Source organism: Nematolebias whitei, chromosome 5 (assembly GCF_014905685.2).
Source record: "Nematolebias whitei isolate Nwh7 chromosome 5, NemWhi1, whole genome shotgun sequence".
NCBI classification, from domain to species: domain Eukaryota; kingdom Metazoa; phylum Chordata; class Actinopteri; order Cyprinodontiformes; family Rivulidae; genus Nematolebias; species Nematolebias whitei.
Window position 1 is genome coordinate 17979828 of NC_056502.1, and position 15672 is coordinate 17995499.

The following is a 15672-nucleotide window of genomic DNA, read 5'->3' on the forward strand; positions in this document are numbered from 1 at the left end:
ATGGTTCTTTATTGTCATTTGCATCACATGTGGTACATGAGGTGGAACGAAATTGTGCGCTCAAGGTTCCAGTTACATCCAAAAATAGCAAAACATATTAAGTATTAAAAAAGAAACAGTATACAAGGATCTAAGATATACTCTTAACAATAATAATACAATATATTATGGTGTATTAAACAGCAGCATGAACATGAGTCTGTTGTGAGCAGATGGGTATGAATACAGCAACTTAAAGGCAAGAAATCAGCAACATAGATAACCAGCAGCACAGATGAAGTGATGTATCATCAATTAAAGTGGCATTACAGGGATTTTTCTGGTTAGAGATTCATGAGTCAAACAGCTTCAGGGTAGAAGCTGTTCCTCAGTCTAGTGGTTCTACACTTAATGCTCCTCAACCTCCTTCCTGATTGGAGTGGGGCCAAAAGTGTGTGTGCTGGGTGAGTGGGGTCCTTCATGATGCAGGTGGCCTTCTTCTCATATCTGGAGGTGTAGATGTCTGTGATGGTGGGGAGGCTGACTCCAGCAGTCTTCTGTGCAGCCTTCACCACTCTCTGCAAAGCTTTTCTTTCTGCAGCTGTGCAGCCTCCATGCCACACGTTGATGCTGGAGCACAGGATGCTCTCCACTGCACACCTGTAGAAGGAGGTGAGGACTGAGCTTCTGTGTGAGCGACGCAAACAAGCTACCCTCAGGATGGAGGGTAGGGCGATTAATCTGCATGTAGATTTAGCTCGCATAAACAGAACATCTTGAGTAGTTTAAATCTTGGAACAGCACAGTTTCCAGTTTTGGATTCAAAAAGCTCTGAATGCGAAAACATTTACATTTGCTTTTTTTGTTGTTTTCTTTTATTGTTCATCCCAGCCTTTCCTCACAAATCCAGTTCAGATAATCTGAACTTGAAGGTTTTATAGAATTACAGATGATCATTCTTTGTACTTTAGGCCACTGTTCACGTGCTTCACTGGTTGATGGCATGATGGGTGGAGGGCGCTGTTTTTACCAGTCACTGCCAATCACATCACTGCTCCTGGTGGTTTCTGTCAGTCTGAAACACACTGACTGATTTAGCCTGAGTGCACGGTTAAACCACACGATGACGGTGCGGTGTTCAGAGCATCGCTTGACAGGTGCTCTTTGTGGGGAGGTCTTTCTGTTGCACTGCTACACTTTGGTGTTGAGTTCTGTCTCCGGGGTCTTTGCTTCCTGTTTCCCTGTATGTTTTATTAAGAGCTAACGAATATTTACTAAGTTCAATTTGTCTACTTTCATCAAGGTTAAACTCGGCAACCTCCTGTCACACTGTAGGGGGGTGGGGGGGGGGGCTCTTTGCTCTGTCACTCACTCTGTTTAGGTTGCTGAACATGAATACAGGAGGAGTCTTGAATATTCAGAACAGCCCATTCTCTGTATAACTCCTCCTTCGCTTCCATTCCTTCTTTCCTTCATTCTACATGTCTACCCCCCCCCCCCCCCCCCCCCCCCCCCGTCTGCGCCCTCCCCGTCTGCTCTTCCCCCCTCCTGCCCCCTTCCTGCCCCCCCCCCCCCCCCGACCCCCGAGCATGTGCATTAATGTGCATCTCACTGTGAATGCACATGCATGCCTCTAAAAGACTCTGGCTGCAGAGGTGGGGGGAAGAGGAAACAGGAAGGAGGCAGCATGGGAGAAGAGCAGACGGGGAGGGCGCACACGTTTCTGAGATATCGAGAGGGAGGGGGAGAATGATGGTAAGAGAGAAAATGGGAGGCAGCATCACCCACCCAGACCGGGAGGAGGGGAGGGGTGGGCAGACGGCGTGCTCGTTCCTCTAACAGACAGAGGTGGAAGTAAAGTGGGCATGAGAGACAGAAGAGGAGCACAATGAAGGAGTGCCACTGTCCATCCTGGCAGCGCTGCCATTTCACCATCTGCTGAAAGGAGGCGAGAGGAGGGGAGGAGAAGAGGAGGAGGACAGCCAAACGGAGGAGAGGACCTGCCGGCAGTGACTTTGTGAATTGATCAAGCGGAAGAGTGGATCAGAGGAGAAGCACGCGTTATTTAATTTTTTTCCTTCTTTTTCTTTTTTGTTCTGGGGAGTGGATGAAGGGACTCGATGAGACGAGTGACGGAACAGTTTGTAGCTGTTTTAACACCAAAGGGGCTCTAAAATGAATTTAAAACCCAGCTTTAAATGAATGGCCATAAATTATCAACTGCATGCTTTTTAAGCCCAAAGTAATGAACTACTGTTGTGCTGTTCATAAAAAAAACAGAATAGCAGGGGCAAGTTTATTAAGATAATTTTAAATCACTTTTTTTTTTTTTTTCTGCAAGTACAGATTCTTTGTGACTTCTGGTTTTCTATGAGCAGAGGATCTACTCTGCAGGATGTTATACAATCATCTTTGTTAGCAGCTGCACTGAATATTCAGGTTGATTTTATACAAGTTTTCTTAACGTTATTTGTTTTGGAGACGTAGCCGTGGTGCGGTTGTTGTTCGTAGTTATTAGGAGCATGATTTTTGCTCTTTGAGATATTAGATTTTACATGCTCTGGTTGTCGTCAACGCGTTCAGCCAGTCTGGGATGTCAACATTGATTTGGTTTTATGACTGGCGTGATGCCGGTCAAACTTTGTGCATTTCCTGAACTGTATTGATCTTTCTAAGAGTCTGTGGTCGTTTTTGTTATTGTTGTTGTTTGTTGGATGAACAAACAAAAACAATCAGCTCTATCGTGCAGCTGTTGATGCAGTAGTGAATTGCTTGCCGTGATTATTATTATTTTTTTTTTTTGCAAAAGCGGTTATCTGTTTGAAGATTTCTGCTGCTGTCGGGACTTCTCGGCACACATCCTCTGCAGGCATCTCCTTTTAATGTCTGTTGCCATAGCAACGGGCAGCGGCTGCAGACAGAACTAGATGTTAAAAAAAAAAAAACTTCTTGTTTTTTGAAACTGGTGCTGTTCAATTAGTCACTTGTAAATATTTAATAGAGAAGACCCAGCAAACTAGATTAGTCTATGGTTGTGTGTGGGGGGTGTCTGAATTTATTTAAAAATAATTACACAGAGTTTGTTTTAATTCTTTATGGTCTTTGTCCCTTTTTGAATTCTATGATTCAGGGTTGTTTCAGGTCCACCCTCACTCGTTCTGGGGTTTGTCTTGTAGGAGGCAGCTCAGTCTACTTTATCAACAGCAACAGCCATTTTCATCAGTCAAGCCAATGTGCTATTATCAGGCATGACTGGATAAATTAGATTAGCACTCTGATTTCACTTGTACATATCAGTGGGAGCAGCTGCTGGGCCCCAAGGCCTCTAATTACCAATCATTAGCTGTTCTGTTGGTGATAGTTTATGACTGGTGGTGTTCATGTGTTGGTGACTCAGGGTTTTTTCTTCATGTAGAGGCTCATCTCCTCTGTAGTCACCTGACCCACACTGTGTTCTGTGCTCTGAAACATCCCTGGGCTGAGTTGACATTATTTTTCAGCAGCCCTTTTGTTACAGAACGCCTGGACTTTCCTCCATTTGTGATAGATTAGTTTCTTTTTAAATTGCTACTCTTCTCTCTATGTTCCACTTTGGCTTTATTAGATGTGTAACGGACTGTTTCTCTTTTTTTTATTGTCTTGCATTCTTTTTGATTGTCCCAATACTGGGTGTCTTTTGTAATTTCTTTACAGCCGTACTTCTTTACAGCTTTCTGGAGATCGTCCCAGCCAATCTGGCAGTGCATTAGCATAACTGGATCCTCCATGGTGCTTTCTGGCCAAGACCAGATGGATGGCTAGCTAGAACTGCTAGACTATCATCCCTCTGTGGTGCTAGACCAGTGTAGGCGACTGTTCCTTTGCCATGCCTCCAGCGCCCACTGCAATCTTGAGCGCTATAATTCAGGCATAGTTCATTTCTGAATCATGGGAAATGGGAACAAAAGTTGTCTCTTTTCTTGGCATTACTGAAATATTGGTGCCAAATTTACAACCTTAGTTTTTATTGTACGTTTATATGTATGCTCTTCGACCATTCTAAAAGACAACACATGAATAGTGCCTCTACAGCACTAAGGTGTAGGCCAGCCAGCTTTCTGTGGACTGTAGGTGTAGCCTTGCCTCCTGCTGAGGTTAAACTGTTGCTGACTGTTTTATTTGTGGGGTTTTGCTTTGCGAGAGACTGTTAATATAAACTGACTGTCTTTCAGGTTGGATGGACTATGCAGAAAATGAGATGCTACGTGGTGTCTAGAGATTAGATCTGAGAGCTAACCTGTTTGATAAGCCTTAGTAAAGGAGGGAAATTGTTTTTTTTATGTTAACTCTTGGCTTGTTTGTATCATATGCGGCTGTGTCAACACTCTTCTCTCAGGTAACCTAACAGTAATCTAGGTTTGCTATATGACTATAGCAGTGTTAAAGTGACTGGGTGAGACTGGTTGTGCATAGACTTAACAACAGGGTGAGTAGGTTCGTGTTCAACACCAATGAGCCTCCATTCAGGGAACCCTAAGGTGAAAGGTCTAAACTGACCAATCGAGTCGTGTTACCATCAGAACAAGCCCACCGGTAGTTGTCGTCAGCCAATGACCTACATGTTACAGTGTTACATCACCACTGTGCCACTGTATTCAACACAGACAGCATCTCTAACTCAGCGCTATCAAATGGTGCTCCTGCAACAAAAACACATCTTAACCGAGGTAGCCATTTTTACAGAACACACTTGAACACACAAGGCAGACTCTGTTGTTTTAGCCATATCAGGAACTTCAGTCAGGAACGGGCTCATTTCTGTCAGCCCAATCTTAATTACTAGCTTTGTTTTTCTTTTGTTTTTTTTTTATTGGTGTCTAAAGTAACCATGTCTAGCCTCTAGCCATCCTCGATTCTTAAAGAGGCACAAAGACGGGGTTCAGTGTTTAGTATAGTAGCGTGGGACTGTTAAAAAAGGCAGCCTGGAGAACGGGCGAGCAATCGAGGGAGGAGGAGAGGGGGAGAGAGAGATAATTTGGAAGAGGAGAGAGGAAGTGGTGGCACGGGAGAGGGCGGAGGCGTTGGAGAGACAGAGGTTGGCAGAGTACATCGTGTGGAGGAAGAGAGAGGACTTCCAGGATAAGAAAGGAGACGGAGAGGAGGGAGGAAAGAGCTCAGAGAAAGGGAAGGAGGCTTCGTCTGAAGTGATCTGGAAGAAGAGAGAAGAAGGAGAAGCAGGGAGGGAGAGAGCGAGGGCCATTCAAAGAGGACATGAAAGCATTTGGAGGAAGAGAGAGAGGGAATGAAAAGGGAGCAGGTGGCAGATTTGAGAATACGATGCACTTGAAAAGTAGGCTTTCAAGAAACCGTGCTTCTACCAAGAGTTTGAGACTAGTCATACATCAGTAAGCCTCCTTTCTTCTTTAGCTCTGCAGGTGTTTGCCGTGTTATCGACCAGCTGAGGTTGTGTATTGTGTGTGCATCGCTGCTGTGTTCGTGTGCACAGCTCCTTTTGCAATCCCCTTGTTGGCTGCTAATAGGATTTTTATAGGCCTATGTCAAGCAAGATCGAGCTGCAAGGGGAACGGCTTCACACATGCACACAACAGCACACACACATATGAGAGTTTTACTGCCTCATGCATGCAGACGCATCGCAAACAAGCGCGCACGTCTTTTGTACAGCAAGACACAAACAAGAAGCGTTCAGAGACAATCACTCGTTTTGATTCTCCACGGTGCTGATGGCAGCTGAGTAACTGGCTCTCACTCAGAGGTGATTAAGTCAGGACAAGATATTGTTTTACATTCTGGCCCATCACCAAGACGAGCACTTCATGGAGAGCTAAGAACTCGTCAATGTAGGGGAATTCAATGAACAACAAAATTATGACAACATGAGTGCTGGTGCACTGAAAAACTTTTTTCATCTGTATTCTGCCGTTAACTGGGAGGCCCCATTTTTCTGCTGCACCTTCTCTCGCCCTGCGCTCGTGGATAAAGCCAGTTTTGAAGCGGCTTGGTTTTGGCTGCCTGGTAACAAGTGGAGGACAGACAAGCAAACAGACGAATGAGTGTCCTTTTTGGAAGAACTCTGAATTGTGAAACAAAAATACTTGGATTGAATCGCTGCAGCCTGAGTGAACCTGTTCCAGGATAATAATAATAATAATAATAAAAAAGAAAAACTTTACAGATTCATGATGGAGCTTGTGCAGAAAACCAAGTACACCCACATTCGGAGTGAGTCTCTGAGCTCAACTGATGAAACCAACTCCAATCCTTCACCATTCCCTCCATCTAGCCCCGCCACCCCCCTAACCCCCTCCCCTGGTTTACCTTCTTCCCTCTCCTCCTCGTCTCTCACTCCCATTTTGCCCCCCACCTCTCCTCGCCCAGCTGAGAACAGCCCCACCACCCTTTGCTCCTTCTTCCCCAGTATGAGATCCCTTCGCCTGGGTGTCTCTGGCACTCTTCTCCCAGGACCCAAGGCCTCAAACAGGTCACAGCAGACTCAGGCGCCCATTGAGTCCCCTGGAGATGACAGGAGCAACTCTAGCTCCTCCCCTCCTCTTCATCAACCTATTCCCATCCTAACTGCTCCCTCTCCCCCTCCCCGACCTCCTCTGCAGGACATGAACCGGCTCGGAGGGGCATCCAGGATGGCACGGGTAGAAGGAGGGCAGCTGGGAGGAGATGAATGGACGCGCCATGGCTCCTTTGTCAACAAGCCAATCCGTGGCTGGCTGCATTCTGACAATGTGGTCAGCACCACTGGTGTTTCCTATAATGTTCGGGTAAGTAAGTGGCACACTCTCACTATCCCCCACTTTAAACATAAGTATACGCTTCTCTTTCCAAGTTGTATTATGCTGTGTATACAGTTTCTCTTTTTCCTCCAGTCTGTTTCCTGAGTGTTTCATTGCTAAAATTGGACTGTGGTGTAGGAAATGTCTCATACTAACGTGTTGCCTTCCTGTTTCCTGGGCAGTACATGGGTTGTGTAGAGGTGCTACAGTCAATGAGAGCGCTGGACTTCAACACCAGAACTCAGGTCACCAGGTGAAATTGCACACGTTTCATCTTCTCTACGTTTCTTTTTGTTTTAAATCACCCCTAGTTTTAAAGAGAAATGCTACCAAGAAGCAAGACTTCTGATCTTTGAAACTGGTCCTGATCAATGGTTCTTCAGACTATTTGAATTATGTATTTGGATTTTAGATCTTTGTTGTTTTCAAAGACTTTCCATCCGGTATTTAACCATGACGGCAAATTGTGCAGTGTGTACTTGAAACATGAAGAAATGGAACAAGTACAGGATTAAAGAAGTAGTGTAAAAAAAAAAAAAAAAAGAGCAGTATCTTAAACTTGTCTTTAAGAAATAAAAGTAAAAAAAAATCAAGCAAAGACCTGGTTGCCACATCAAAATCTAAGATGGCCACCACCATATTTATATGTGTAAACTAGCCTCCCCAATCATTTCTCATATTTCTTAAAAGTATAATTTCCTCAAGTGATTGGAGTGATCAGTGGGGAGGCTGAAGATAAATCTATGGTGGCCAAGGCCACCACTGGCCACGCCCTTGGCTCCACCATTGCACCTGGTGATGGATAAAATTGCTTCCTCTGCTCACCAGGATCTGTCACTGCGCCACCTTGGACAAGCAAAAAAAGTAAAACCACCTCTGTGTTCTTATACAGTGTAACTCCTACCAACTTGAATATCTTGCACCAAAAACATGAAGGTTTACTTACATTCCCTGTTCATTTCCTGTCCAGGAAAACAGTCATGTCAAAAACTACATATATTCTCTATTCAAATTCCTCAGCGATGGGGAACATTGTCATATAGCTTGATTTTACAATACAATTTTATGTGTTAAGCTACATTATATTTTATGTGTCAAAAATTCAACACAAAAGGCAACTGTCATGACAAGTTGCTAATAACGGTGTCTAAAGATGCAATTTATAGACAGTTTTTTTTGCTATTTTGTCTGTTTAATGTACCAATTTTACATAAAAAGGACACAATTGGGGATGGATCAGTGTTGTCTACACTGTAGTCATCCCTTGTGTTCAGAAAACTCTTTATGCCTAGATTTATCAAAGTCTAGTCCAAAGAAAAACTTTAAAAAAAAAAAAAAAACCTTCAGAAAACGTGATGAAATATTAATCAAGACCACTTTAAATATTGCAAAAAGCCGGGCTCCTTGGAAGCAAAGTATAAATTAATAAAGGATTACTTTTTCACAGCATTGTAGTCCATAAAGACACAAGTTGGTAGCAGTGCTGTGGTTAGAATAAAATATTGTGATTGACCAATCCCGCCTTGTATGTCTTTGTGTGTTTGCTCACTTTCTGTCTTGCTTCCGTTCTATTTTCTTGCCTGTTTGTCCCCCCCCCCCCATTAGTGTCTGATTGTGTTAGCTCCTGTGTATGTGTGCGTACACCCCTGCTGTTCTCCGAAGCCCTAAATTAGAACGCTCTGGAATCCTAGTGGTTTCCTTGCGGTTTCCGTAGCGATATTTGTCTCTGTGGCAAAGAGGAGCACAGTTGCCAGGGCCAATAAATTATCCCACCAGCTGCCAGATCTCTTTTAATCCGCATAAAATATGAATCCAGGAGCAGTGTGAGCTGTGCTATGACATCTTTGCCAAGATGTGTGTTTTTAACGTTCCAGGGAGGCTATCTCTGTCGTGTGCGAGGCGGTACCCGGAGCCAAAGGAGCCCGCAGGAGAAAGGTACATACTACTCACTCCAGAACACGCCCTTATAAAACATTATTTATTTACGAGGCTTAAGTGGACAGCAGTAGAAGGGGTTTTCTGGTTGAGAGCTTGAATTAGCTTATTTGTCCACTTTGTGGTCAGTTGACTGTTTAGTCACATGCTTTCCTTCTCTCTTAGAGACATACTCACACACATGCACAAGACTGCATCTTTTTTTAAGTCTTGCTTGACTAAGGTTCATTTGTGGACATCATAATCCACACTTTAATCCCAAACTAGAGCCTCACTTCAGTTCAGACCTTAGCAATATTCTCATTGTTTTAAAAGTGATTTTGTTTTTCTTTATTCAAACAACCTTTTAGTTTCCACATACAAACATATGCATGGCTGTCTTTGTTGCAAGTCTCCTCAATTTAATTGTTAGACCGTTAGTCTAAACCTCACCATATTCTTAGCTCCATGTTCTCAGTTCAGTAGTTTCAAACCAAAAGTGAATGCTGGTAGAAGTACTCATCCAAGTACACAAACAAACAGAGAACTTGATTCAAGCTGATTGTACTCTTATGTGGTTAGTGTGCGACTCACACATAATTACCAATCACTCTCTAGTCTCTCTTCTCTCATCTTCATGCCACAAGGGACAGCTTTTTTTTATTTTTTTGAAGAAACTACTTCACTTTAGCAGACACAGCCACCAGTCTGCAGTTTACAGACTGGTCTGTGTTGATGCACACAGTATTCAAGTAAAACTACAAAACCTCCACCCAAACAGTCCATAAAACAGGTGGCTAAATCCAGCTGTCAGACCAGGGTTTGACCCAGGAATGTCTGGCAGCGTGGCACACCAGACAAAACACATTTTATAGAAAGTCACCAAGAATAGATTAAACAAGTCTAGTCTGTGATTTGGCGGGATTGAGGGTGACACACACTCCACATATGAATAAAAGTCATTAGAGCAGGAGGATAGGGATGAACGGTCTGACACATTCATGCTGGAAGGGCCTATGGGATGTCCTTGCCTGCAGTGTGCTGTTGGTCACAGTTGGTCATTGAGACCAGATCACTTTCACAATTGCAGCTGTTCCGTCACTCCCACACACACACAGGCATTTCCAAACATGCATACACACACCCAAAGACATTCTCAGACATGGAGCTATTATACTTTGTGAAGAAAAGAAAATAATGCATCTCTCCTGCTGCTTTCTGACTCTGCCGTGTAGTTGGATTGTAACTCAGGATCTGTGTCCCTCTCCTCTTTGCAGCCTGCCCCTCGCGGTCTGACGTCCATCCTTGGAAAGAGCAACTTGCAGTTTGCAGGCATGACCATCAACCTCACCATCTCGACCAGCAGCCTCAACCTGCTGGCTTCTGACTGCAAACAGGTTAGACTGAAGTTGAGACACTGCTGCCTGTTTCTTATAAAACATGGGAGCAGATTTGCCTCTGAAAGTCAAGAGTCCAAGATGGACCATGATTCTATGAACTCTGTTGTGGATGATTTAAATCCAGAGGATCAAAAGAGCTTGAAGGATTTTATTTAGACTTATTTGCTACTTGAGATCATTTCACACAGCTGTGTCAGTAGCTCCACTAAAACAAATGGCCATTGGTTTGCCAATGTTCTAAAATAGTTTATCACTGCCTGAATCAAAGTGCATGACTGATGTAAGAACCTAAGTTTTGACTGTAAACATGCACATTCAGTTTTTATGGAGGATTCAACCAAATGTAAACTAGAGAAAATACATTTCCTGTGAAAATGCAGTGTGAATGCTTATTGCAGAAGAATTTGCTGAAAAACTGCTAACATTAGCTAAAACAAAACATGCTGAACTGGAAGAACAAGCCTAAATTAGCAGAAGAAAGCAGAAAGAACATATATGCTGAATTGGTTTTAAATAAGCAGAAATGAGCACAAAAATTTGGAATTTAACAAAAAAAAATGCTGAAATAAGCTAAAAAGGCTAAAAGATGTTTAAACAACCTGAAGGAAGCAGAAAAGGCTGAATTGAGCTTAAAAAAAAAAAAAAAAAAAGGTGGAATTAGCTGAACGCGCTAAAATTGGCATAAAAACAACCAAATAATAACTGAAATGGCAGAAAAAGCTGAAAGGTGCACAACATGCTGTGAAATTAGCATAAAGAAGTGACCGGTAATTAGGTTGAAAGTAGCAGAAACTACCATGAAAACATGAATTTATCTGAAAACAGCTGAAATTAGCTTTAAAAAACAATGCTAAAAAACTATCTGAAAATGTAAATAAAGCTTAAATTAGCAGAAGAAAGCAGAAAGAATGTTTCCCAAATAAGAAAGAAGCAGAAATGAGCACAACAAAGTGGAAATTATCTGAAATAAGCTGAAATTAGCAGCAAAAATAAACCCATCTGAAAAGTAGCTAAAAGGGCAGAAAGTAAATTACCAGAAGGAAGTGGAGAGAGAACATTTTTGCAGAACTAGACTGAAAAAAGTTGAAATTATTGCAAAAGATGTGGAATTAGCTGAAAAGGCTCAAATTAGCATAAAACAACAAAATAGTAGCTGAAATTGCAGAAAAAGCTGAAACTTGCAGAAATAAGCTGAAAGCAACATAAGCTGAAATTCACAGAAAGAATTTAGAAGAAGCACAAAAATGTAGTTTGCAGAAAGAATCTGAAAGGATCACAAAACAGCTGAAAGAAGCTGAAAAACGTTTAAATTTGCACAAGGAAGCTGAAAGAAGCAGAACAAAATGTGAAAAGAGCAGTAAAAGGTTATAAACAGATCTAAAGATTTGAAGGATGTAAAATGAGCTCAGTTCATTTTCTCTGAGGAAAAATTGGCAGAAGAGGCTAAATCTTTCAAAAAGCACCAGTACCAAAAGTCATAGCAGGATTGCCCTGAAAGAGTTCAATGTTTTGGTATATGAATTGTTGAAATAGTTTGAGAAAGATGCTGAAAAACATCACAAAATAATTTAGAAATGGAAATAGGATCACAATAGTAGCATTCACACAATAAAATCTCTTCAGGGTTTCTGACCAGTGCAGAACATTTAAGGAAGCCCAGATAAACTAGGATGAAGCCACTTTGCCTCATTTACTGTGAATTCAACACAAATTCTTTTTATTGTATTTATTCTTGCCACTGAGCAGGGTGTGATCCTCCTCTGACTCCTAAGGAGTTAATAGCCTTTGAGTGAGGTCTCTCTTTGGGTGGATGGGATTAGCATTAACACTAATGCAAAGAAGCGTTGTTCTGCACATGTGCAGTACCTACACATAAACGAGGGATCAGACAGACCACACGTTGAGCACATGGAGCGTTATCAAGTGTTAATGCTGTTATTGATTCAGCACGGGCACTCGCTGCACGCTGTTCAAAAAAACAACTGCAGAACGGTGATCAGCGGAGGGAAAAACACTTTCCTCAGTAATGATTCCATACTTATCTCTCCATCCAAACACTTTTATTTCACTCCCTCACATACTCATCTCATCCATGTTCTCTCCTCCCATTCTTTTTTGTTTTGTTTTTCCTTTACAGATTATTGCCAATCATCACATGCAGTCCATCTCCTTCGCTTCGGGAGGAGACCCAGTGAGTCACCCAATCCTCTCTCTCTCAGCTCAAACCTTACTCAGGCCCTTTTCATGTCCTTCCTTCCTGTCTGAAGGTCATCTTCTGTTCCTGTGAAATTCACCTACTTCATCGCTGCTTTTCTGGCTTGCACTCCCCGATCACGTCACTTCCTGCCGCCTCTTTTGCAGCTTGCTTTTTGAACTTTTTCCCATCTTAAAAGGCTCCTGCTTTGTCTACTTTCCTGTCTTCCTTTCAGCTCTTTCAGTCTAAAACCTGCCCTTGGCTTTTACTCTTCTATTGATTTTTTTTTTTTCCTTCCCCCACTCCTCTGACTTCCGTGTCTCGCTCCCACAGGATACAGCTGGGTACGTAGCATATGTGGCCAAAGATCCAGTCAACCAGAGAGGTGAGCAGAAAGAGCCAAACCAGCCCTTTCACACAGGTTGTGTCTGTCAGTCAGGAGAAAACCTGAAATAGGAGTTTTGTTTCCTTTGATTCGACCTTTGACCGTTACCCTCTGACATGTGAGTCGACCGTCTCCTGTTTTGACTTGCGTACCTCTGGAACTACAGAGCCTAAAGTTGGATTTTAAATCAAACTGCGCATGAATATGACTTAACACTTTCATTCAAATATAAATTAATTACCATATTCACATGAAAGGCTCATCTGCTGTATCTCCCCTTGAATTTGATCCACCACCTTAGTTATATCGCACAAACAACTGTTCTACCATCAAATTAGCATTTAAAGTAACTTCTAAGCATATTTGCGTGAATAAGTAAAGATCTTTTTTGGGGGGGTTTGTAAACGCACTTTCATAGAGGTTATTGTTGCATAATCATCTTGTAATCCTTTAATCTGTTGAAATTTGGAGGTGAAGTGAATAAATTCTGTTCTTTTTATCGTTCAGTGAAGCACTTGATCAAAATGCCTCCCTACTTTTCCACTCTACCTTCATTTTTAGTCAAGTACTTTTGTTCAGGCTTCTTTCATCAGTTCTTTGTACCTCCTCGACTGTAGCGTGTCATATCCTGGAGTGCTCAGAGGGTTTAGCCCAGGAAGTCATCAGCACCATCGGCCAGGCCTTTGAGCTGCGGTTTAAACAGTACCTGATGACCCCCCCCAAAGTGGTCACACCCCATGATAGGTAAATGAAAATCTGCCCAAAGACACAGCTTTGCTTTGTTCGTTTCGGTATCTGCTTTTAGTAAAACCCCTGTCTCCTTCAGAATGGCACCGTTTGATGGCTCTGCATGGGAGGAAGAGGATGATGAGTCTGCTCCTCCACTGCCTCCTCCACCTGATGTCCCCTACTATAATAATTTCCCTGGAAAACAGCCTCCCCCTGGTGGACTGATTGACATGAGGACCCGCCCAGGACCAACACTGGTGAGAAGACTAAGACACGGTTCACTGCTTTCAATTAAAGACGTCAATCTAGATCAGTGGTTCTCAAACTGGGGTCCCCAGACCCCTGAGGGTTGTGTGAGCCAGTGCTTGGGGGTCCCCCCCCCCCTCAAAAAAAATAAAAATATATATAATTTTATTTTTTATTTATATATATATTTTTACAAGCAGGTAGATGTTTTTAACAACCCATTAAAATACACCAAAATGTAGGAAATCACATGTACTTTATTCAAAATTTTCTGGAAGAGGTACCAGCGTCTTGCAGTGATGTGTTTGTCTGTATGCCTCTGTGTTTGCAGCCCTACGGACAGCCAGGTCAGAGCGACATTTACAAGCAGCCCCTGCCTCCTCTACCAGGTAAGTTCTGCCTCTCTGGAAACTTAAAAGCAAAGAACCATTTCTCAAACTCTCACAACCCTTTCTTTCTCTCCTTCCTCTCTTATCTTGGGCTTCGACTAGTAAAGCTAAGTTGTTATGCACAAAAGGAAGATGAGCACAGCTTGCTAATATCTTCTGCTTTCTTTGCTGCAGTGGGTGCCAAAGAAGGGGCCCGAGAGCTGTTCGACGACCCCTCGTACGTCAACGTGGATAAACCGCGTCTCCCAGTTGCAGCAAATGGAAATGCTCACAGAGATGCTTTTGACATGAGTATGTATCCGTGCACGCTGTTTGGTTTGTTTAAATTTTCAACCCTGCACAGCACGATCTTACTACAGATGTAAGATGTGTGAATTGGAATGAATAAAGCAAAAATGGTCTTGCAGCTTCGATGTGCTGTTTTATGATGAAAAAAAAAAAGTTGATCATTAGCATGAGAGATGAACAGAATGGTTTGGACTTGAATTTCCTTGCAACTGATGCAAACTGAAGATTTTCTCTAGAGGACAGGCTTGGAGGAAGATAAAGGAATAAGTGTTTGTCCATTACAAGTGCATTTTGTAAAACGGTATTGGTTGACTGCATAGTGTTTCCCATTAAAGACACAACCCACAATCAATGTGCAGCAACTGTCCCTCAGTTCATGGCCAATATTTGTTCTTTTATCCAAATCAAATGCAAATAATACTTGCAGACTTTTTTTTTTCCTCTCTAGAAAGATTTCAGCTGAATTCACATTTGTGTTCGTTTCATTTTCCAAGAGCCGCTTGACGATGCCTTGGGGGTGTCTGGACACAGTGGCCAAAGCGCAGCCGCTATGGTGCAACAGCTGCAGAACGAAATCTGGTTCCACGGTAGCTTAAGTCGCAAAGAATCAGAGAGGCTGTTGACCCGAGACGGAGACTTCCTGGTGCGAGAGTCTGGGACCACGCCCGGACAGTATGTCCTCACGGGACAGCAGGGAGGTCAGCCCAAACACCTGCTGCTGGTCGACCCAGAGGGAGTGGTAAGTCAGAGTAGAGAGGCACATAGATACACGTTTTTACAACGGATCAAAGCTAATTCTTTATTTTCTTTTTCCGTAGGTGCGCACAAAGGACCATCGGTTTGGAAGCGTCAGTCACCTGATCAGTTACCACATGGACAACAGACTGCCCATCGTGTCAGCTGGGAGTGAAGTGTTTCTGCAACAGCCAGTGGAGCGCAGAGCCTAAAGCTACACACACCAATAAAATACTCCACCAAAAATAGACACACTCGCACTGCAAATACACACGTTCATCTTGTTTTAAATTCACACACACACACACACACAGCAACACTACATGTGCCACTCCTACGAAACTTTATATATGACCACACACAAGCCAAAACAAAAAGAAAATATCTCCAGTTTCTCTGCTAAATCACTTTTCTTGCTGCTGTTGCCATATTTCTGCCAAACTGACCTGCAACCCTTCACAAACTGTAGGCGAGGGCATCCGACGCGGAGAAGCACTGCTGCAATTTTTTTCCTCAACCTGCTGTGAACCAGGGAGGAGCTCTTTATCACAGCAAGGCTGAAAACAAATGCAATTTAAAAAAAAAAACATAATAGATAAAAAAATACCCACTGTGTGAAATTCTG

The 15672-nt window shown here is 42.8% G+C and overlaps 1 protein-coding gene across 1 annotated transcript; it reads left to right on the plus strand.

The window, feature by feature from the left end:
• The first annotated feature begins 5991 nt into the window (after positions 1-5991).
• shc1 (SHC (Src homology 2 domain containing) transforming protein 1) lies at positions 5992-15413 on the plus strand. Its single transcript, XM_037676284.1, has 12 exons — positions 5992-6755; positions 6950-7020; positions 8642-8702; positions 9959-10078; positions 12219-12272; positions 12609-12660; positions 13278-13404; positions 13487-13646; positions 13967-14024; positions 14199-14315; positions 14807-15051; positions 15131-15413. Exons 1-12 carry the CDS (start codon positions 6159-6161, stop codon positions 15257-15259), a joined length of 1791 nt encoding a protein of 596 aa, XP_037532212.1. The 5' UTR covers positions 5992-6158; the 3' UTR covers positions 15260-15413.
• The last annotated feature ends 259 nt before the right edge of the window (positions 15414-15672 follow it).